General features: G+C 33.9%; 2 protein-coding genes across 3 annotated transcripts in view; both read left to right on the top strand.

Moving 5' to 3' along the window:
* The window catches only part of LOC129952467 (integrin alpha-PS3), a 32,458-nt gene extending 30,216 nt beyond the window's left edge, over positions 1 to 2,242 (top strand). For both annotated transcript variants that reach the window (XM_056065059.1, XM_056065058.1), the window contains exons 8-12: positions 58 to 420; positions 491 to 864; positions 927 to 1,275; positions 1,341 to 1,482; positions 1,552 to 2,242. In XM_056065059.1, coding sequence (XP_055921034.1) covers positions 58 to 420; positions 491 to 864; positions 927 to 1,275; positions 1,341 to 1,482; positions 1,552 to 1,641 — 1,318 coding nt within the window. In that variant the 3' untranslated portion in view covers positions 1,642 to 2,242. The remainder of the gene's footprint in view (positions 1 to 57; positions 421 to 490; positions 865 to 926; positions 1,276 to 1,340; positions 1,483 to 1,551) is intronic.
* A 6,252-nt stretch (positions 2,243 to 8,494) lies between these two features.
* LOC129950426 (integrin alpha-PS3-like) lies at positions 8,495 to 20,881 on the top strand. Its single transcript, XM_056062368.1, has 14 exons — positions 8,495 to 8,504; positions 8,758 to 8,905; positions 14,628 to 14,998; positions 15,065 to 15,196; positions 15,262 to 15,449; positions 15,509 to 15,730; positions 15,785 to 15,890; positions 15,952 to 16,536; positions 19,011 to 19,140; positions 19,213 to 19,581; positions 19,645 to 20,033; positions 20,101 to 20,413; positions 20,483 to 20,636; positions 20,702 to 20,881. The coding sequence occupies exons 1-14, from the start codon at positions 8,495 to 8,497 to the stop codon at positions 20,849 to 20,851; spliced, it is 3,267 nt and encodes a 1,088-aa protein (XP_055918343.1). The 3' UTR covers positions 20,852 to 20,881.
* The last annotated feature ends 4,092 nt before the right edge of the window (positions 20,882 to 24,973 follow it).

Below are 24,973 nucleotides of genomic sequence, written 5' to 3'. Positions count from 1 at the left end.
TAGTTTGTTCTTCTTTTTTCAATCATTCTAAAACATATTGCCTTCTTTCTCTTATAGTCCAACATATATTCTTGGAAGTAGTAGAACAATTTCGGTAACTTATGAAGTAACAAACTCAGGCGAAACAGCTTATCTACCTCAAATCAATATCACATCATCAAATAAAATGCCATTTAATAAAAAACCAGCATCCTGTGATCAACATGGCGATGTTCTTTTGTGTGATCTTAATCGTGGACAACCAATATTTAAAAACGACAAACAAAGTATAACGATTGTTTATGATGTCAGTCACATTGAAGGATCATCAATTACACTAACTGCAGCAGTCTTCAGTACAGGACAAGAACAAAACCCATCCGATAATATTGTTAGAGATTTTATTGCTTTGAGAGAATTTACAGAAATAGAAGCAATTGGGTAAGGATTTAGTTTTCTTTTCTTCTAACCTATATTCAACTTTCTGACAATTACTGTTTTTCAAATATAGCAAACCATTGACAGCACATATTAATTTGGAGAAAGTATTTAATTCAGCTGAAATAATCAATAGTTACGAAATAAAAAGCAGCGGTCCAAGTACAATTCAAGAACTTGAAATCGCTTTCGAAATACCAATTGCTCACAAGTTTTATGGATCAGCTCTTCCAGTTCCTGTCATTGACGTCAGTAATATCACCGTCCAGGGTGTTTACAACAGTCAGCTGCTTTATGTTGAACTTTATCAGGATAAAACACTGTTGTTAGTAAATCCAACTGAAATATCAATGTCATCAACACGAACAATTATCACAGAAAACGGAAATCAAATAATTTATCAGTCTTCTAAAACAAATTCAGTTCAACTTGGCAAAGATACTGACAGTAAGTATAGATACACTAAACGGCGATGGATGTAGAATATTTACACAATTTTATGTTTTCAGAACTTTATGCAGCAGGAGCTCATAGACGGCGTCGTAATATTGAACAAGTGGCGCCCAACAATGAGTACATTAGAGCAGCCCAAAAGAAATCACACGAACTTCTCACCGAAGAACTTATGGGACTTCTACCAATTAATCGAACAATTGTTTTCAGCTGTTTAGATCCCGAAACAACCACATGTGCAAGAGCTGTTATGAAAGTTAATAATTTTGTTCCTGATACTCCAATTACCATCACTCTCAAATATCATGTCGATTTGAATGAGGTCAATAAGATTCTAATAGAACCTTGGGAATTCTTTGTGATAATCACAAAATTGGATATTATTAAAGTTGGTGATTTGGATGGGTAAGTTTTGTTTTGTCCTTCAAAAGTTCTGCAACTTTAACTCAATTCAACCTTGAAATTTATAGAAAGTCTACACAAATCACAAGAAAGATGGAATACAATGTGATATCCAAACATCAGCTGTACGGAACACCATTGTGGGTGATAATCCTTGCAATATTGGGTGGTCTCCTAGTTCTAGCAGCAATAGCCTATGGCATGCATAAGGTAAATTTGATAAAGATTTTTTTAAAGGAAAAGTTATTAATATTTAAATTTTAATTATCCCTTTTAAAGGCTGGATTCTTTAGAAGAAAAACAAAAGAAGAAATGGACAAACTTGTTCAAGAACGTCAAGAAGCAGAAGATACCGAAGACGAAGGTTAAGGATAGAAATCTTAGAGCTCATTGTTATTATCTATGGTCTCCATTTTGCACACCTGCATTTCTGCTGCTAGTTTGGCAGAATTATTCTAGGATGCGCACAAAATTGCACAAATCACTTAAAAAATACCAAATGTTTATACATGTAATGATAAAATGATTACAATAATTATAATTTAATGTAATTTTCTTTTTATAATTAAGTTTTATAAGTTAAAGCTGCCATGTAAATTATTAAATTATTATTATTATTTTACCTCTTTCAATTTATTTCCAGTCCATTCGCATAAGAAAAAAAAGAGAAATTAAAAAAGGACTTTATTTTAATTTTAATGTATAATTTACATTGTACAATAAATTATCAGTAAGTAGGCAATAAATAAATATTTTAAGAGTGATATCCTGTCTAGATTTATTATATTATTATTTTTAAAAAAATAAGAAACAATTTTTGTAAAAATGAAATCTAATGTAACTATTTTAAAAAGACAGAACTAAGTTCTATCAAATGTGTCTTGTATAAAAAGTCATAATTGTATAGTTAGGTATTTTTTTATTATTTTTATATAATAAATTGTTATTTTTATAAATTTAATTCATTTAATTTTGAGTTTAACTTTTTGAAGTTCCAGAGTAATCGAGCTATGTACATATTTTCTTAAAAGAAGCAGATTTAAAGATGGAAGGAAATCTCACTCTAGAACATGACCTTTTCTTATGGTTACTAAAACTATGAAGTTTTACGATTTAAAAAAATGAACGTACCTGAACATTTAAATGTACTTCTTCGAAACATCTTATGCCCGTTCAGACATTTCTCAAACCGCCATTCATCATCGACTAAATTCATACATTTCACGTGTATGAATGAACATAAAGATATAATAAATGGTTTAAAATTAGATCCTTTAAAAAAGTACGTATTGTGAGATTAAAATTTTGCCATTACATTAATAAAAATTGATGTGATCTTAAGTTCAGTCGTACAAAACTTGTGGTTTTTTTAATCGTTATTTATTTTGGCACTGATAGCTGTTTTCCGTTCAACATTGGAATTATTTCCTTTACGCTTGTACAACGTTAAAAAACTTATTTCCAAAAAGAGCACTGTTTAGCCAAGATATTTAAGCCGAAATGAAGCACTCACCCGGCCGCTGTTATGCTAGGAAACAACAATCAAGGTCTCTATTCGTCGTATGCTACACACAGATGAGAATGTGGGTGCAGAAGCCGAGAATGGGAGACTCAATTCAAGGACATCCACTCAAAATCGATCTTAACTAAATCACAACCATCAATTCGAAGCTGGTCCCAACAATTGAACATTTCACGAAGTAGCTTCAGGAGACATCTTTTCAGTTCGGGCCTTTCAGCAGCTTGAAATGTACAGCGAAAAATCATGTTTTCTGACGTATTTTCGGGCTACCAGACTACAGAAAGTGACAATTTGGTTCGGATTGTAAAGTTGTGACATAATTAAACAATTTTTCTTAGAAAATATGGCAGGTAGATAGATTTATTGTTTATTTTTCAAATTTAAGTTTACAAAAAAGTATTATTCTTTAATCTTAAGACATGACTATAAAAGCCGTCTGCCCGAGTTTAACAACATGTACATAATAAAGTATTGTAAGAGGTATGTTGCAAATTATCTTCAATTAAAGCTATTCTATATTTCGAATCTTGTTGACAATAGTTGTGCAATTTTTTCCAGTCAGCGTTATTTAAAATCATTTTTATTTTTGGTTCCTCTAATTCTAGTTTCCCAAAAAAAAAAATGAATCCTGAACTCCTTTAAGACAGCACCTCTTCCCAGGAAGTGATAAATGTTTTCCCTTTCACGCATATTACAAATAGTGCAGAAAATTTGCAAATCTTCTCTGTGGGGTACAAAGATTACTTACTTACTTACTTAAGGTGGCGCTACAATCCTGTGTGAACTAGGGCCTCACCCAACAAACTTCTCCATCTAGCTCGGTCCCTAGCTAGATGTCTCCAGTTTCGCGCTCCAAGTTGGGTGAAGTCACCTTCCACTTGTGCGCGCCACCTGATCCGCGGTCTTCCTCTACTGCGCTGTCCTGTGGGTGCGGATTCGAAGACTTTCCGGGCCGGAGCATTGGTTTCCATGCGCTCTACGTGACCCAGCCATCTTAGTCGTTGGACTTTTACTCTTCTTGCTAAGTCTACGTCGCTATACAGCCCGTGCAATTCGTCGTTCCATCTTCTCCTCCACTCCCCTTCGATGCATACGGGACCGTAGATCACACGAGGAACTTTTCTCTCGAAGCGACCCAAGGTGCTTTCATCCGCTTTTGTCATGGTCCATGCTTCTGCACCGTATAGCAGGACGGGGATGATAAGGGTCTTATATAGCAACACTTTGGTCCCTCGAGAGAGGACATTACCACTCAATTGCTTTCTTAGTCCAAAGAAACAGCGGTTAGCAAGAGTTATTCTGCGTTTGATCTCAGCGCTGGTGTTGTTTTCTGCGTTTACAGCGGAGCCTAGGTAGACGAAGTCCTTGACTACCTCAAAGCTACGTCTGTCGATTGTGACGTTTTGACCAAAACGTCGGTGTTGTATGTCCTTTCTAGACGACAGCATGTACTTTGTTTTGCCCTCATTAACCGTTAAACCCATTTTTGCCGCCTCTGCCTCAATACTCACAAAAGCCCCGTTGACATCACGCTGAGTTCTTCCGATTATGTCAATGTCATCAGCATATGCCAGTAATTGGACAGACTTTTGAAAGATAGTGCCTCTAGTGTTGACGTGTGAGCTCTGCACTATTCTTTCAAGCACGATGTTAAAAAAATCGCATGACAGCGCATCACCTTGTCTAAAACCTTTTTTGACATCAAAAGGTTCTGTTAGGTTGTTTCCAACCTTTATGGAGCAGCGTGAATTCTCCATGGTCATCCTGCACAAACGGACGAGTTTGGCAGGGATTCCAAAACTAGACATGGCTCTATACAGCTCGTCCCTGTAGATGCTGTCATATGCGGCCTTGAAATCGATGAAAAGATGGTGGGTGTCGATTTGGTGCTCTTGAGTTTTTTCCAGGATCTGCCGTAATGTGAATATTTGATCAACTGTGGACTTTCCGGGTCTAAAACCACACTGATAAGGACCTATCAGGTTGTTGACGATGTGCTTCAGACGTTCACATATTATGGCAGAGAAGATTTTATAGGCGATGTTAAGTAGACTTATTCCTCTATAGTTGGTGCAGTTTAGAGGGTCTCCTTTTTTCAGGATCGGGCAAACAATACTGAGGTTCCATTCATCGGGCATGTTTTCTTCCGACCATATCTTACAGATAAGTTGGTGCATGCTCCTAACCAACTTATCTCCAGCTCGGCATTCAAGCCATCTGCTCCAGCGTCTTTATTAGACTTCAACTTAGATATGGCAATCTTTACTTCGTCTAAGTCGGGAGGACGGGATTGTTGGCTTTCGTCGTCTATATTGAATGGATCATCCTGCCTGACAGCAAAATTCAGTTCTTCGTCGCCGTTATACAGTCTGCAGAAGTGGTCCTTCCATATCCTCAGCATTGACTGCGGTTCCACTATGATGTTTCCACTTTCGTCTTTTCAGCCTTCGGCTCTAGGTTTATGTACCTGTGAATTTCGTTTCACCTGTTCATAAAACTTTCGAACCTCATTCCTGCTTTTATACCTCTCAACATCTTCGACCGCACGCTTCTCATGCCCTCTCTTTTTCCTTCTGAAAAGTCGGCGTTCCTCTCGCCTCTTCTGCTCATAGAGCTCACGAGCAGCTCTCGTCCTTTTATGCAGCGCCGGCCGCTTTGCGTGCCTGTTGTTTGGCTGCATTTGCCTGCCGACATTCCTCATCAAACCAGGGGTTCCTTGTTGGTGGCTGTTTGAAACCCAGCACATCAGAGGCGGCTTCTCTGATTGCATCTTGGCAATGTTGCCAATGGTTTTCGATACATTGTGTTGGGGGCAGAGAACTTCGAGAGAGGTTACTTGTCACTCGGTCGGAAAAGGATTTGGGGGTACAAAGATAAGGCCTATAATTTCTCCTCTGGCCTTAAAAACAGTAGATATATATATAATATAACATATATGTCAATTGAGTATTTTTTATTAAAATAGTTGTTTTCGCACAGATTATGGTTTAAGCTGCAATAAGCTGGTTTAAGTTAGTGCTTTTTCAATGCTTTCCGCTCGCATTTTTTCATCCACCGCATTAATTAAATTATCGAACTCTTCCTTCCATTGATGAATATTATCCATAGTAATCCTTAAAGTCTGACCAGCAAACTCTGCGAGTGCTTTCCAATGTTCATAAAACAATCACCCCTATCACAGAGTCCCTCGTAGCGAGTCCCCGAAAATTGTGTTACGCTACGAATACGAATACATTTACATTATAAGCCCCGAACGAATTCAAGAAAGCATTGCCACACAGAAATACTAATTTCGGAGTTTTAAAATCAGCTGATATGCGTCAAAATAAGAAAATTGAATAAAAGTTCGTTTTTCATCTTTCGATTTGTTCTTATTTTTATTTGTTTTTGTCTTTAAAAGTTGATTTTGGTATCAAAACGGCGCACTACAGGCTAGGTTGCCTTGAGATCGCCATTTCTACCTATCTTAAAAGTTGATAGTATTGTCGTTGCAATCTTTGCAATAAATGAAGAAAATACACGAAGACTGGATGAATCATATGATTGACGCGAAGTGGTTGGAAGACGCCGTGGAACATTTCCCACATCAACTACGTCTGATAACATCGAAACATCGGCAAGTTGGTTCTTTTCACAAGGTTCATTTGATTCTAAAGGCTCGGAAGAATTTTCGAATATATAAGATTGTGGATCTTTTATTCCGCTGGTCAAAGTTCATTCATTCTTATGACACCTTCTTCGAGGCTGCTAAAAAAATGCATTCTATTTGCCCCGCCACCTGTAGCTTTGCATTCTTTTTTGTTCTCAACCATGTTCCTCTTGATTTATGCCTTCCAATGTAACCACACTTAAGAATTAAATTAAAATATAAAAAAGTTTGGACTAATTTATTCAATTTACTTTTTTCCAGCTAGAGGTGTCCTTAGAAGGTGGGCCTAAGCTAATTAACTCTATTTTTACTGCTTCTCAAAACGAATTCACTTCCTCCTTAGGGATTTTTGAAAAATTCTTGGGTAATTTCAAGTTTTTCTTGAAGCATTTCATAAAGCCTTTCGAATTAAATTTTATTTGTGATAACTTTATTTGCCCTTCAAAAAAAAAAAAAAAAAACATACATAGGTAAACACTTTCACATTAAAACAATAGTAAAACTTACATGATTCTTTTCATATATTTTATTTAATTTATCTTCGCAAGCTTAATTTTTTGTTCGTTCTAAAAACTCCGATCAAAATAATTGTTCGTAGAAAAAACTGCCAAACTTCGTATTCATTCGGGGCTAGTGATACCAATTTTCACGAACTCCGAATTTCGTAGCAAATTTTTTTTAGCACGACGGGACCAATGATACAATTATTCGGGGTTCGTACTACGAATCTATTACGACGGGGCCTGTGATAAGGCTGAATATTTTCTTCTCTATCACGTAACTTGCTATTCGTTTGGTCAACCTTTCTCCGTCCTGTACCATATTTTTCGCAATGAAGTTGAAATAAACTCGCAATGTTTCTATGGATAGTGGTAATATTCCTGTTTCAACAAATAGCTTGAAAATTCGCTTTAAGAAAAAAAGCAGCAGTTTTTCTACTGTATCATATGATTTGTATCCCCACACTTGAGCTCCATATAGTATTATTGATTTAGAAACTGCCTGGAATAATTGGTATTTGTTTCTCATGGATATATGTTTATCTTCCACACAGTTTTTCCATGCGGCACATATAGCTGATTTAGATGAAGATAGCTTCTGCTCTAAGTGTTGTTCCATGTTCATGTTGTAGCAGATATTTATTCTCAAGTATTTATATGACTTTACTGTTTCTAATTCCTGTCCACCGTATCAAATGCAGCTCTTAGGTCCACAAAACGCATAGAGCTTTCTCTTTTCTCTAATAAATGTCTGCGCTGTCGTATTCAGAATGAAGATTTCATCTATGGTCGAGTAATTCTCGCGGAATACTGCCTGGAATTCGCTTAAGCATCTATTTTGTGAAGTCCAATTCTTAAAACGATTTTTCATAACCCCCATTAATATTTGTAGCGCTGGCGCTGAGTTGAAAAATGAAATGCCTCTATAATTATCAGCCTGATTATTGTCTCCTTTTTTAAGGATTGGAAAGATTACGCTCTGCTGGAAGCTCATAGAGACGTCTCCAGTTTCAAATATTCGATTTAGTTCTTTGGTTAGAATTTCTAATAAATCATCATTGGTATATTTGAAAAATTCAATGCTTTGCGATCTTTACTTTTTACTAACCATCTTCTGTGAAGGAACTATGGTATGTCAGCAATTTTAAACTATCAATAATACTAACAAAAGCATAATAAAGGGAAAATACTGATTTCAATCTATTTTTAAAAAGTTACTTATATTTTGCCCACCTTTTACATTGATGTAGCAATTTTGTCTATTGAAAGTCCTTATTAAAGTTAAAACTTGAGAAAGTTTTAAGTCATCAAGAACGTTTTTTAATCGTACCTATACAATTATTTAAACAAATTACATATTCAGTGACTTCATCTATAATAGTAATTTAAAAAAAAATTAAAAGAAACATTACTTATCGCAGTTCCAAAATAAACACTTGAGAGTGAATCCCTTATCACATTTCCAAAGAGTTTGTTTTTGTGGTAAAAAGTTGAGGTTTTATACTTATTGAGGAAAGCGAAGAACTTAACCAAAAAAAATATCTGGAAAAAATGTTTGCTTGTTTGTAAATGTTTGCTTGCAAAATTTCTCAGTTCATCAAGAAATTTCAAATAAACAAGTGGGTCTTTGAAAATGTAACGATTTAAAGGCAGTCATTTCGCATTTTTTTTTAATATTTTAATAGTTAATTTCATTTTATTGGATTAAATTCAATACGGAGTGATAAACTTAAATGTTCGTTGGGATAATAAATGAACAACATTTTTATACGAATACAAAATGTTGCAAAAGTATTTTATTGTGAAAATTTTAGTAACAATATTGAGTTTTTTTTACTCAACAAATGGATTTAACCTCTCACCAATACCCAGCTACAGTATAAAGGAACCAAAAATGAACATTTCAATGGCCCAATCTCAAAGTTCATATTTTGGATTTGCTATTAATTTACGGAAATCAAGGTAATAAACCAGATCTTACTTTTATCACTGAAGAACAAACTTCACATTTTTGAAATATCTAAATATAAAGATTAAAGTGATGCATCTTAAAATGTTTGTAGGTTGTTTGAAATTATTATGAAAGTAGTAGTAATTACACGAAGTGAGTGATTTTGTGATTTTGATATGATTTCTGTAAAACAAAACTCAATTTCAGTCTTCCAAAAAAAAATGTATTACTAATTTGTATGACCATGAAAAAGTGGATCTTTAATCTTCTTCTGACTAAATTATAATTAATAAATCCATGTGCAACTTTGTTATCGATGTTTTTTTTTGTAATACAAAATTTAAAGTCTTTTTGTCAATCTGATTCAAATTTTCAAAAGACGCTCGGTAAAAATACCCTTTAACCCTTACCAAACTTAAACCACAGCTTAATCAGGACCAACAAGATGGACAAATGACTTTTCTTTCTTAATTTACTCGTATAACTAACTATATGGGAAGTCAATAGTTGTAATACTTTCCCACAGGCCCTAGCTTTAGATTATCAGCTTATGATCTACTGTGTTTTTAACTACTTCAATATGAAGGTTAAAGTGTAGACCGCTATTCCTTATTCCAAGAAAGATTTTGTTTTAAAACGTTTGGATGGATTCAGCATTTGTTTCTTTGTAAAGCCCCCCAAGTTGCATGCCATATGTCCAAATGGGTTTCAGTACTTGCTTAAATAACATTAGTTTGTTTCAGAAATAGGTTGTTTCTTCCCTATTAACCAATTCCATTTTTTTGTTTTTCAAGTTAAGCTTTTCATCCAAAGTCGTTCCAAGATATTTGGCAGTGTTAGTGGGATGTTCTTCTGTACTTTTTACAGAAATTTAAATATTATTATTCTTGTTTTTGTTTTTGAAATTCATATGCGTGAATTTTGTTTCATTTTGTTTCATACTTAATTTTTCCTTCTGAACATTTTGTGAAGTCTATGTACTGATGGGTTTAAAGAAGAAACAAGATCGTCCCTGGGACACTTTCTTGCAGTGCACCAGCTTCTATTTTCCTTAGCTCAGAGTAATTTTGGTCGTACTGTACTCTAAGGAGTTGGCTCGAAACATATGATTTCAGTGTTTGGTAGTCCTGTCTGGGAAGGTCCCTATGCAGTTCCTTCTTAAGTTCCAAGTACCAAACCTTGTCAAAGGCTTGAGTAAAATCTAAGAATATTCTTCAAGTGCCATTGTTGTTGTTTTATGTTGACATATGCACCTTTTTTATTTTATTGTAGCGAAATGAATTACACATGTGTCAACATATAGCCGTATTTCCTAAGGATTGTTTAAAAACATTCGCAAGATGTTCAAAGAAAAGATCAACTTTTTGTTTTGGGTTTGCGAGCCATTTGCCATCTAGACATTTGATGGGGGGGTTTTAAGACAATTTGCTGATTTTTATAAATATTCGGTAGAGGTATCTGGTTTTGCCAAAATTTTCATAAACCTACTTAGAATTTCACTTTTCAAGTCACTGATTTTTTTTTAGTTCGTTGTTTAGACCGTTAAAGACCGTTTTATCATCTGGAAAAATCGTCGCTTGCCATTTCATCGTAGGTCTCTTTTTCTTTTTTGACAGGATATTTTATTTCAGTTTCTCTTAAGTGTGAAATGATTAAAGTATTTTTTCCACGCTCTGGTGCATATAATCAATTAATTGTTGTACTTCTTCATGATATCAATTTGTTCAATTGCTTGTATGGAAGAATTGAGGCTTACGAAGCTTTCTAGATTATCTCTAAATTGGTTACTGAAGAAGTAAATTATTCTATAAAAAAAAAAAAACAAATTAACTAGATTATAATTATTCTTCTTCTCCGGCCCGGATTAATAAGGGGCCAGGGGGGACTGCAGCCCCGGGCTCAGCGGAAACGAGGGCCCCATCCCATTTAGAAATTTAAACCGTAAAACCACAATATTCAAACTATATATATAAACGCACATAGCTCAACTCGGTAGTATATCCAAAAAGTCAAACCCGCATACCCCAAGTCGCTATTAACCCAAAATTGTATTCTGAAAAAAAATCCATGCAGCCTAAATCAGCAAAAATTAATATCAAATCCAAAAGACATTTGAAAGTCTGTGCAATTCAATGCACATCCTCTTTTCCTTCTTTTCCACTGTTCATGGCTCATTTTTATATAAGTATCACTTCACTGTACACTTTCATAAATATATTTGTTTGAATAACTTGAAAAACCCGTAAATTTAACACTTTCACTCAAAAACGTTTTTATAAATTAATTCTAACAACAAAATTTTAAGCTGTTTAGCTGATGATCAAAATCAAAAATTAGATACTCGGCATGAAGCTTCATCTTTAATCGAAAATTATTAAACTTGAAAATTCCTTTATGGCGGTATCCTGGAAAGAGATTTTAAATAGATTTGACTCCACCAATTCGTATTTGCAAAAAGTGGAACTAGATTTAAATGTAGCTAAAAACGTGATGTTGTCTTTGATTGAATATTTAAAAAATACACGAGATAATTTTTCACAAACTGAAATAGAATCGAAAGCCTTGAGCAAAGTAGTTAACCAGGAACTTTCTAATTTCAGTAAAAGAAAAATTACAAAAAATATTGAACGACGGAGAAAAAGAAATGCTCTATGGATCTGATAGTTTAGAATTGGCAATTTTTATGTAAATTGCTTACAGAAATGCACAAGAGAATTGAAACTTACACTTACATCACTGATATATTTGAATTTTCTTGCAATAGTTTAAATATGAGTGAAAATAAAGTAAAAATAAAAGCAGCAAATTTAGTAGAAATTTATTATTAAGCTTTAGAAATTGAATTAACTTACGAAATAGAGCAACTTATTGAAATGATGACATGAAAACATTTCAAGTTCAAAAAGAAAAAAGTGAATTTATTTCACCATTCAAAATACTTAACTGGATCGTTGAAAAACAAATGATTGACGTTTATCCAAATGTTTATATAGCATTTAGAATATTCGTAACAATACCTTTAGCTAATTGTGAAGCAGAAAGATCTTTTTCAGTCTTTAAAATAATACAAAATATGTACCGATCTTCGATCTTGGATGAAATATTATCATGGGGGATGGCTTCTTGGATTTTCGATGCGTCAACTCCTCGGCTCATTGTCTCTGAGAGCGTGGACTCCTAGCGCCCTGGGTTATTGGGTTGGCTCGCTTGGGGTTAAGGAGACTCTGAGTTATGAGGGGTTGGCTTCCTTGGGTTTTATATATTTTTAATGGGCCTCGAATTTGAAATAGCCCCGGGCCCCCATTTGCCTTAATCCGGGCCTGCTTCATCTTGTATTTCCGCTCAGTCAGTGATAAAATTACTTGAGCACGATCTGACGATAAAACGTCGATAAATTACAATCGACACTTATTATTTATTTCTTTTAATACCATTAACTACAAAAAAGTCAATAAGGTCTGGTATTTTCTTAGAGTCAACTGGCCAACACTAACTTTTGTTACTTGCAAGTTGTTATTGGTGAACTTTGGTTTTTCATAGTGTGTTGAGCTCTTTTTCTTAAGTATTGCTGAAATGTGTTATGAACAAATTTTAACAATTGAATCGTTCAAAGTATTTTTCATCGTTTGCTAAAACTCTTTTTGGTACTTCATCATATAAGGTGAACTGCTAATGAGAAAGACCGTTTGCCAAAGACTGGAACAAGCAATTATATGACGCTACAAGGTCTAGGTTCTGAATAATATGGCAGGTAGTGAGAGACGATAAAATGTATATATTTACAACTATCTGCGCTCTACAGCGTTACTAGCATGCTTTGTCTTAAAACAAATTTGGTAAGCATGACAAAGTTTATAGGCAACAGGATATGTCTATCTTTTAAAAATGGCTTACGACCTGTAGCGGAATTTCTTTTATTTACTGATTCTTGCGAGGAATTGGAATATCTTCTAAGAGTAATTCTTGTCATGAAAAGTACTTTTATACAGGAATGGCTGAAAGTTGCAGAAAACGCTGTGGAACCGCAACAAAAAAAAAACAATCACTGATTTTGGAACATTCTTTATTGGTGATCCATTCGTATTAGTCATAGCGTGATGTTATACACTTATACAGCCTTTATGTTATAAAACCTTTTTTATTAAATTAGCGATCTAACACTGATATATTCTTTTAAAATCGTTCCAGTAGTACCTGAGATTAACGCGTTCAAACAAAGAAACAAACTCTTTAATTTTATAATATAACGCTTTTTTTACCATATATACAGAACCTATAATTTTTCATAAATCAATAACACAACCACTTTCTCGCAACTCTACTGTATTTTGTAACTCAGAGTTGCTTTACAGGTGCAAGTGATAATTTAACGGTAAATTCTCATGCTCTGTTTAAATGGCGCTTTGTGTAGTGTGGTTCATTATTTTAGGCGAGCAAAATAATAGCAGTGATTGACAAATTTAATTTAAATAATTGTGTTTAAATTGAACTTTTGATTGCAAAAGTGATAAAAAGTAAGTCATGTTATTCTATTTTATATTTCCAAAATTGTAATACAATTATGGAATTTATGAATTTAAAGTGGGTCGAGGCAAGCACTGCACACTGGAGGGGCGGGAAATTATAAAAAAGCTTGTTTTGGAAGACAATACCTATAAAAAGATTCAAGATGATACGGAACGCCATAACCTTTGAAAGAAAAGCAGAAACGAGTGGACGGAAGCAATCTCTTACACAATCTTTTAAAAAACGTATGGTTCGCTTTTTAGGGAATAATCCTACAGCAGCAGCTACAGAGATTGCAGACGAGCTTCAGGTTCCGTGCGGTGTGCATACGGTGAGGAGAATATAAGTCCAATAAAGGTTCCACTTTTAAATAAGAACCATATAGTTAAAAGGATGAAGTTTACGCGCGAGCATTAAGGATGGGCTCCTGAAAAGTGGCGACCGATCTGGACCGTTGACAGCAAGGTGGTTCTCTATGGTGGTAAAGGATCTCGCCAGTTTGTGAGAAGACCCCTGAAAATGGAATATAACCCAAAATACATACACCACAAAATCAATAAAGCATGGGAGATCCAGTGTAATGGTTTGGGGTTGGAGTTGGCCCAATATATTGATTCAAAAGCATTATGAATCAGCACTCTTATGTGAATATTCTTAAAAACACCACGCTACCATATGCCGAATTCGAAATGCAGCTCAAATGGGTCTTCCAGCAGGATAAAGACCCAAAGCATACCAGCAGAGCAGCAAGGCAATGGTTCTAAGAGAATAGGATTGAGATCATGGAGTGGCCTGTACAGTGTCCTGACCTCTATCCCATCGATAATTTTTGCGCAGATATTAAAAAACAAGTATTCAAAGCAAAACCAAAAAATAACAGGGAGTTATGGAGCAGGCTTGGCAATCAATATCACTATCAAGGTGTCAGAGACTTGTGGAGTCAATGAAATGTCACTTTGAAGCAGTTGTAAAAAATAATGGTCATGCTACCAAATACTAACTTTTATTAAATAAAATACCGTTGAAAAGAACTTTTTCTGCCCTTGTTTTATTTTAATTTAATGGCGCTTTTAACCGCTCTCTGATTTCTATTTTAAATCATTTGTCATAATTAGTAACTTTTTGAGAAATGATTTCGTTAACATTTATACAACAACACACAATTTGTTTAATCTTAGTATCTGAATATTAAATTAAAATATTTTTGTATTAATGGCGATATTTAAGTATTATCATTGGTGCTCCCCGTGCTCAATCCACGCTCGAAAATCAACTTAAAATAAGCGAACCTGGGGCAATCTACAGTTGTAAAATTGCAAATGGTATCTGTGTGCCGTTAATTTTCGACAACACTGGAAATAAACACTACGAAAAAGATAATACCTCTTTTAAGAACAAACTGAAATCTCATCAATGGTTGGGTGCTTCAATAGATGGTGGTTCCAGTGACAAAGATAAAATTGTAGTTTGTGCTCCACGACTTAAAGCAACTACTGCCTCTAAAGACTATCTTATGAATGGTATTTGCTATTGGAAGCCCGATACTGTGAATATTGATCCACGGGATGTTACAAAGATTGCACCTCTTAATCTGATATGTGAGTTATTCAAGTAAGTCCAAACTTTCCCCACTAACAACAAAAAAAAAACACTTACATATTTAGCTAACCAAGTTCGAAAAATACAAGGACATAATACATTTTATCATATGTATGGCGAGCAAGGCTTAAGTGTCCATATAACGAACAATAATGAAGAGATTTTAATTGGAGCTCCTGGTATCCATAATTGGAAGGGTATTGGATATTTTTAAAAATTTGAAAAATATTGACAATAAACAACAAAATTGTTCGACTGCTAGGTTCCATTATTCGACAAGATATGTCCAAGGCTGATGGTTATCCTGAGGTTCCTGAACCTCATTTGTGGGAACAACAAACTTATTCCTACTTCGGTTTCTCAGTAGGATCGGGATACTTTGATAGTGATTTACCAAACAAGACCCTCTATGTTGCTTCAGCTCCTAAAGCCAATGAAGTGTCAGGAGAGGTAAGTTGGAATTTTGTTCGTCTAATCTTTCCTGACACAGAAGTTTTTTTTTGTTATAGGTTTATATTTTCGACATAATCATGATTGCCAAAAGTAAATATTCAATCAAGAAGATGAAAGTATTCCAAAGTTCACAGTTTGGAGAGTACTTTGGATACGCTGTCTTAGCTGAGGACCTGAATGGCGATGGATTGACGGATCTTATTGTTACTGCTCCACATCACTTTTCAGATGGGCACTTTGAACAGGGAGCCGTATATGTCTTCATTAACAAAGGAAATGTAAGACTAGAACGAAAAAACTTTCTAACTTAACTCCGTTTCTGTTTTTCTTAGTTTTTGTTTGAGCAAAATATTATCAAATCTCCAGCAACTCAAGAAAACGGACGATTTGGAACAACGATTTCGAAATTAGGAGATATCAATCGTGATGGGTTCAATGGTAATATAAATGTTGCTGAAAATTGCTTATAAATGTTAATACGCATATTTGTACTTTCTAGACATAGCTATTGGAGCTCCATTTGCTGGAGATGGAACGGTCTTCATTTATTTAGGTTGTACCGAAGGCCTTCATCAGGTCCCTAGTCAACAAATTAATGCGGTCCCAATAGCAACAACATCTTGGGGCCAACATGTGATGTTTGGACATGGTTTATCAAAAGGTTGTGATATTGACAATAATGGATTTAATGATCTTGCTGTTGGTGCTCCAAATGCGGAATCTGTGTTTGTTTACCGTGCTTATCCCGTTGTTAAAATTCACGCCACAATTAATTCGATCAGAGGACGTGAAATCAAACAAGAGGACAAATCTTTAGAATTACAAATATGTTTTAGAATTTCGACTCAATCACAAGAAGTCAAGAGTCAGAAAATAAGCATCACAGTGAAATTGGATCCCAAAGTAAAACGTCTAACATTTAATAATACTTTTTCGACAGAGATGAGTTTTAACGAGAAGATCACAAAAGCTCATAACTGCCGTGAGTTTGATGTGGATGTTCGAAATAAAATGGCTGATATATTTAAGCCAATTGAATTGGAAATGCATTATGCTCTCACTAAACAAGTTCAGAATTTAAAAGGTATGTAAACTTGGTTACTAAACCCATAACATATAGCCAAGGCGTGTTCCCGAAATCTCACATATACATATCGCGTATTGCATTTAATTTTGTAACAAGTTAAAAGACTTGTTTGTTCTTAATGAAAACTTCATAAATTTTTGCGATATCGGAGGAAAAATTTTGAAGTTAGTATACATTTTTCAACTCGTGTCAACGTCGATGCGGTCTTGTTAAATGTTGTCCAAAAATTAATGCTTCCAACTTTTTTTTCTGAACTTTTGAAAAATTGTTTTCTAAATTCCGTATTGCTTTTAAATAAAATGAAGACAGTATTTTTCGAGGTTAATGCACAGAAAGTGAAATTATAAATGCGTAAGATAATTTATTAATATAATAATCTTAAATGGAGGTTAAATCCACAAACTGCTGAACATTTCCATTAAAACTAAAAGCGGTGTTCACATTGACCTATTTTAAAATAAGTCATTTGAAGTTTCATCTATCATTATCAAAAGGGAACGAGATGCAATGGTGAGACGTTGAAAGACTCGAACTGCGTTTAAGCATAAACCCATATATTCTTTTAATAGGGTTTTCCAGGGGTAAAATAAATCAATTTATTCTTGATCTAGATCTGTCAAAACACAAATGTCTCCTTTTTTTGCATTTCATGGGGTACACAAATTGACATATTTTTAATTTAAGATCAAATCTCTTTGTACCAATACTAATACAATTTATTAAAAAATGTTTAGCAGGGTATTTGAAGGGAATCTGAATAATTGTTTCATAAATTTACCCTAGGAAAACCTCAAAAGTTGATTGACAAAACCTTGATGATGCTAATTTGACCACATTTTTGAATTTTGATCAATCTGTCAAAACCTTAAATGACAGTTACCACTTTAGTGAACTATACTGATCGGAATCTTAATGGTTTCAGTGAAAAACATGCCTACAATGTCTTACAACCTTGTAGACTCCCAAATTTGTCAGACAATCTTATATCCGCTAGCTTTAAGTCGTAAAACCTTACAACTAATTGTCAGAAAATGTCTGACACACTGTGTAAACAAACACATAGCACAATTATAAGCCCATTGGGTCTATTCTTATTTCAACAATTGTTAAGTTTAAATGTAATGTAAAAAAAATTGTTTAAAAGTAATTGATAAGAATTGTTGGCATTTCTAGAACCAACTAACTAACGAAAGAAAAATTAAAACTCGCTTAAGAATTTTAATAAAAATTAATTTAAATAAATAATTTTCTGAATCAAGACTTTAATTTGTTTGTAAACAAAAAGATACAAAACAAAGGAAGGAATCAAAGCAAAACATTATTTTTTTGTATAATAAAAATGTGTGTTTCGTTTTATATTTATATAGAATTACTTGTCTGTAATCAATTTATTCACTTTGACAATTCAACTCAGCTAACGATTTGTAATTATTTGACACTTTAAACATGTGTTCATGTGACGATGTAGTGACGTATTATTGCCTTAACTCTTAAGAATCATGATTATAAGGAACGACAACATATAAAAATAGAAAAATAAACCTCATTTGTGGATAATTGTCAAACAATATTATTGGAAATGCTTTTGGCAATATTATTCTTGTGCACATTATATAATTGATATAGAAAAATCAAATTCAGGTACACAGTAAAATTAAGGTATGTTCCCTTACTCTTATTGTCTTTAATGTTGTTATTTAGTTGAAAGTCCTGTCAACTCAAACAATTAAATGGATGCGTTCAATATCAGATAGATAGGGTATCCGGATACCTTTTTGTTAGTGTTTTACGTGTAAAATAACCGCTGATCAAAAACAGCTGAGATGTCAAAAACGGAATCCACAGGTATCCAAGAATTTCTGGGGTATGTAGGTATCTGATGAAGAAGCTATTCGCCTCCGAATTTTAAAAGGTTTCGCAAGTAAATCATTAATCGTATAGAATTTCAATTTAGCTAAGAGAAAATCTAACAAAGATTAAAGATTCTATTATTTATTAAATTGTTACGCACCTATCAATGCATCATCGTCCAACGAATTCAGTTGAATTATCTATTAAATATTTTATCTTACAACAATTTTGAATTTAAAGTTCAAATGTTTCTCTGCTTTTTGCGAACAGCTGAAAATTGTTTTTATTTGTTGACAGCTATCTCAATACAGCTATCCAACTCGTTCAACAAGGTATCTAAAAATCCACCTATCCAAGATACCCTGTCCAACAAGAGATTGAACGCAGCCAATTAAATTCTAAACTAAACGAAGCAATTATTATACTATAATAGAAACTATAAAATTAATCTTACTAACTGGCAAATCGAACCAAATTTTCTATTTCTTAAAATGATAAGTCGAAAACCGATTTAAAAATATAATATTTGGTACGTTTTCTCTTTTTTGGTTTAACTTTTCATATTTCTAATAATTTATTGTTGATTAAAATATTCACATTCTTATTGATTTCTTTTCAAGAATTTTGTGATGAATGTGCAGTAGTTGATCCAGCTGATCCAAGGTTTGTTGTTGAAAATATCACTTTTGCTAACGGATGCAAGTCTGCTGTATGCATTGTTGATTTAAAAGTAACAAGTTACGGAATTGGGTGAGTTGTATTTGTAAAATGATATTTTATTTAAAATTCCAATATATTCATCTTTTCTTTAATACGTACCAGTCCAACATATATCCTTGGAAGTAGTGAAACAATTTCTATTACCTACGAAGTAACGAATTCCGGTGAAAAGGCTTATATGCCTCGAATCAATATAACATCATCAAATAAAATGCCATTTTACAAAATACCACCATCCTGTCAAGATGAATTTGATTATCTTATTTGTGATTTGAATGACGAGAAATCAATGTTAACAAATAGCAAAGAAAATATAACAATTGTTTATGTTATTAGTCAAATTAACATCACTTTAGCTGACATGAATTTAACAGCTTTTGTTTTTTCTGCCGGAGAAGAATTAAATGCATCTGATAATTTTCAAAGTGATTTGATAACTTTTAAAGAATTCACCGATATCGAAGTTATCGGGTAAGGGATTGTTTTGGAATTTGTCACTTTGCCTAATCTTTTATTTGTTTCTTTTGAAAATAGCAAACCAAATACAACTGATATCGATTTAGAAAAATATTCCAATACAACTGCTGAGATAATTAACAAGCATGAGATCCAAAGTATTGGTCCAAGTATAATTCGGGAACTTGAAGTCTACATCGATATACCAATTGCTGAAATGTTTCACAATGCAACTCAGCTAGTTTCAATTATTAATGTTACTAGTATTACAATAGAAAGTTTGTACAATGGTCAGGAGCTTTTAGTTGATTTCTATCCGAAGCAAAATGAAACATTGTTGGTGAAGAATGAAACATTGTTGGTGAAGAATTTAACCGACATTAAAAGATTGAAGCAATACGAGAATGGAACAATTAGCTATCAACCACCGAACCCAAACCTTATGGAACTTGAGAAAAATTCTAAAAGTAAGTTAATACAAAATACTCTTTTTGTTGATAATCCTGATTTGTGCAAATATATGTTTTCTTAAAGAACTAAGGAATCCTAAGAGAAATCGTCGTAATATTGAACAACTGGTGCCCGACACTAATCACATTGATGCTGTTAAAAAGAATGTTTCTCTACCAATCAACCGAAAGATAGTTTTCAGTTGTGTTGATCCTAAGATAGGGACATGCGTGACAGCTGTCATAAAAGTTTGCCATTTCATTCCTTTTATGCCAGTTAGCATAACTTTGAAGTACCAAGTCGATTTAATTGAAGTCAATAAAACTCTAATAGTACCATGGGAGTTTTTTGAGATATTACCAAACGTGAGGATAAACAAAATTGGTGATTTAAATGGGTATTTTTCATTTCCACTAAAAATATACAATTTTGAATCTAAAATGATGTATTTTCTTTACCAAAATAGCTCAACCATAAATATTACAACAAATATGAAATACATTGAAATATTCAAGCATCATTTGTTCATAAAGCTTCATCCCACACCTTGGTGGGTTATTTGTCTTGGGATATTGGGTGGACTTTTGGTTCTTGCAGGAATAGCTTATGGCATGCAAAAGGTAAATTTGAAGGATGATTTTATATTGTTGTTTAATTCATATTTTTTTTTTCTTTTATTTCAAAGGCTGGTTTCTTTAAAAGAACTACGAAAGAAGAAATGCAAAGAATTGTAGAAGAACAAGAGGAAGTTGCAAAATTTCGGGAAAGTATTATTTCGAAACTTGCTCAAAATCAACTATGTTCTGAAAATGAAGATACCGGAAATGAAGATTAAATTAATTAAAATTAAAGCTATTTAAATGAACTACTGTCGCCTTCTTTAATTTAAAACAATTGAAGGGGAACAATTTGTTCATACATTATTTTAGCAAAACTTTAACTGTTTCCAAAACGCACGCACTGGAAGGTCTCAAAACGTAAAAACTCTCATATTTTAAAACTGTCTTTATTGCTGTTCCGCTGGTATTTATCTCAGCGGAAATTTTTTATAGCCTTTTTCAATAAATGAGTTATCTAACACTTACAGATTTTTCACATCGGACAAGTAATTTGTGAGATTAGTCTTAGCTTTATAATTAAATAAGGTGTCTCAAAAGTTCGTAGAGTACTAGGGCCGAGTAACTAACAATTCTCAACCATTCCTGTGTGCAAGTGATTTCAGAGATGAAGGGGAACTACAATTTTTATGTGGAATCCGAAATTTGAGAAAGCACTTTGACAGGATTTACTCTTAGAGGATTTCACAATTCCTGGAAAAGGCAGTACCACTGAAAAACTGCGCACTAACCATCACAAAAAAATGGATAAAGTTGGAAAACATAAAATTGACCAATTAAAAAAATGTTTTTTTTTTAATGAATGACATGAAAAAACCCGCGCGAATAACATTGTTAAAAACCGTTATAAATGAATTACTTACAATACAACAAATTTACAGTTTCTAACTGAATCAGTACCAACATTCATAAAAACTGTTCTTACTAAAAAGAAAGAACATCACTTCAATGCTCATTTTCGCCCATCAGGCTTTGATTATGTCAAAGTCAAATTCCACATAAAACTTGTAATCAAAATAATTTTAAAAAATGTTCTAGAACCCTCATCGGACTTAAATACTTACAAGTGAACTAACTACATACTCCCAATATTGATAACGAGAGTGTTCATTTGTAGCCAATACTTAATATGCGTCATTCCTGATTCAGCCATAAATCCGACCATACGCAGAATGTGTTCTCTAATTGGCTTCTGGAAGTTCATCCCAATATTGAATGAATGGGTACGTGATAAGTTGAATTTCCGGATTTAGGATGACACTAATCGACGCGAGATTCACGAGGTGCCAAAGTATCTAATAAAGTTTTTGTTTGGGGTTGATTTTAAACTCGAGGCGTCCCATCGATCCGTCTTTCTTCGAAAAAGTTGATGGCCAGCCTATAACTGTCAACGGCGATCAATATAGGTCGGCTTAATGGCATGGCTATCTCGCAACGAGGCGACGTGAATTGGCCACCAATATTTTATACTTTTTTGTGGGAATTTCTTAAGACATATTGGGATAAGCCGCAAGCTCAAATCCAGTCTGATGTTTTCCCCAGACTCATTAAAAACTGGACCTTTAGAATGCTAGCCACCGAACTAATAAGCTTTTTCACAACAAGCCCAAAACCCGGTTTTCGCGAAATTATCGGTTTTCGCCGAAAACCTACATCGAAAACTAAAGTTTTCCCATACATTTTTGGTAAACCACAAGTTTTATATAAAACCTCTTGAAAACTAATAGCAATTCAAAGTTGAACTAAACAAAACAAACCTTTCGAAACATTCAGCGCTCAAAACAGCTGATGGCTGCTGTCAAAACAAATATATCATTTACAAATAAATTTATTCGTGGTAAGTAATATTATTTATACAATTTCCTTACAAAAAAAGAATTATTGCTTTTTTTATTAACAGAATATAAAAGAACAAAAAAAGAAAACTTTGGGGAGCATCAAAAAACGTTGAGAATAAAAGCCCGGTGACAATTTGCGACACTGGCGGTTCTTTAATTATCCTCCAGTGTTTCAAACGCTCTTTTTTAAGCGAAGAACCGGAATTCACTATGGCTACTGGGGTGACGACCCAAAGAACGAGGAAGACTTGCTCATAGTTCGTAACAACGTTTCCAAGGGATGCGTCTTCGATCTCGTCGCCACAAATCGACGCTTTCGCTTACTACCTGGAGAAAGACTTTTCGGTAACTCCTGTCAATTACAAAGGTTTGGGAGATATGAGAAAGGCGATAAGTTCATTTGTGGAGGAGAATAATTATGAAAAAAAAATCTCTGGTGGAGCCTACACGAAATCGTTCAGAATCTTCTCAACCCCGCCTATAAGTTGCTCGGACGGCCCCAATATACGGCGATTTTTAAGGCGCATTTGGGCAACAGAAGCAATAGTCATAGGCTCAGTTTTTTAGATTGAATTTGTTGTGAAAGGAGAAGAAAATGTCTTAAATAAAATGAACTTTTATTGTAACAGTTTTGTTTCTTGATATGATATATTTTCTCAAAAATTAACACACACACACCGGCTGAAGTGAACAAAGAGGATAGCTACAGCCAAGCGAGCTTGTAGTTCTTGTTGGTTCATGTCGTGAGCCGTCCCCAGAACTTCAGTTGAAACTCTTCTTTGAGACCAGCTAGTGTTAAGTTAAAATCAATTTGAATTGGTTAGAATTTATTTTATTTTCACAAATAATTTGAGAAGAACAAAACTTTTAACTTACAAATTTGTTCATCAATAAAAAATATTAATATTATATTATAATATATTGTCGCCCGAGAATTGGTTTGTTCCATACGCCACTTTTGGTGGTTTTGAGTTAGGAATGGATTCTATGGTAATTTTGTATGCTCTTTCTAAATCTGTGATCAGATTTGCGCTACGTCTCTTCAATCCCGAGATATCCAACATCAATTTTGTTTCATATCCACCAAAATCAACATTTTCTAGAATTGTTTTGTGCCATAAACCATTTTTTGGCGTTTGGGACATTTTTTCCATATAATTTTTGTCAAGTTTTTTGTCAGAATTGTTTTGTTCCACGTGCATATCACGGTGACAAGGGATAGAAAAAATACTAAAAATGTTGAGAATTGGTTTGTCCTACGTGCACTTATGTTTAAGAAATGCTATGTTTATGGGACAATGATCGCAAACAAAATTTTAGTATTGGTTTGTGCCATATCCATTACAATTGTGTCGCGCAACTTCAGATAAGAAATATCTGGAAAGCAATCTCAGCTAAGCTCGGATGTACAGACTTTACGTTGAAGATTATTAAAATCCAGTAAAAGAGAATGTTTACCGCTCAATTTTCAATAGCGAATTCAATCTTTCATTTCATAAACCTAAGAAAGACCAATGCGACAAATGCGTTTAATTTAAAAATAATGAAAACAATCTGACACCGGACGAAAAAGCTAAATTTGAAAAACACATAAAAGAGAAAAAGCTTGTGAAAGCCGATCGAGATTTAGATAGAAGCAATTTGGATGCAACAAAATGTATAATAAGCTATGACTTACAAAGTGTATTCAGCTTGCCAAGGGGAAACGCGTCCGAATTTTACTATAAGAGTAAGCTTAATATGTTCAATTTAACTGCAACAGTAGTAGTTGCTTTCCCTGGCATAAAAAGATTTACTTATTGCGTAGTTTGGACAGAAGCTCATAGTGGTCGCTCAGGAAATGACATTGCAAGTGCATTAATAAAAATTTTGGAAAGGCTTATCGGAGTATACTCCACCTTAAAAGGAGTGATTCATGTGTTCCGCAGAATAGGAACAAAATCAATTCCACCGCAATTAAAATGTCCCTAAATAGACGTGGTGTAGAGATGATTGTTCAGAGATATTCCGAGCCGGGACATTCAGGAGATGGATTGCATTCATTCGGCAATCGATAAGTATTTGAAAAACCTTGAGATCCATAGTCCACTGCACCTAGTGAAGCTTTTAACAAGCGTGAACACAGACAAAGTTGAACTTAGAATTATTCAAATGCTTCCTGAAGATTTTAAGGCGTATTCCATTTTGGCTAAGAAAATGGACTTCAGCAAAGTACCTTTTTCCAAAGTAAAAATATTGCTTGAAAAAGATTTCGATTTTGATATAAAATTTAAAAACTCGACGAAAGAAAAAGAGTACAAAACTCTAAGTTTATTTAAGACAGCCACCTAGGGTGCACTACCAACACCGAAAGCACTGTTGTGGATGCCTTCCATTAACCGCATCCTCAATCCTAAGGTAGTAAAATAAAAAAAGAATAGTTAAATAAGAAACAAATAAATCTCATACTTACCCAAAACTTGTTGACTCGTTGGATGTTGTTTATTTTGTGTTGTAGCTGTC

This window comes from Eupeodes corollae, chromosome 3 (genome assembly GCF_945859685.1).
Source record: "Eupeodes corollae chromosome 3, idEupCoro1.1, whole genome shotgun sequence".
Classification (NCBI taxonomy): Eukaryota; Metazoa; Arthropoda; class Insecta; order Diptera; family Syrphidae; genus Eupeodes; species Eupeodes corollae.
This window is presented reverse-complemented; position numbering and strand designations above follow the sequence as displayed.

Bases quoted from the DNA above. Each gene is read 5' to 3' on its own strand.
- LOC129950426 (XM_056062368.1), top strand. The intron at 8,906-14,627 runs GTAATAAACCAG...GCGATATTTAAG, and splicing joins ATTAATTTACGGAAATCAAG to TATTATCATTGGTGCTCCCC. The intron at 15,891-15,951 runs GTAATATAAATG...TGTACTTTCTAG, and splicing joins CAATCGTGATGGGTTCAATG to ACATAGCTATTGGAGCTCCA.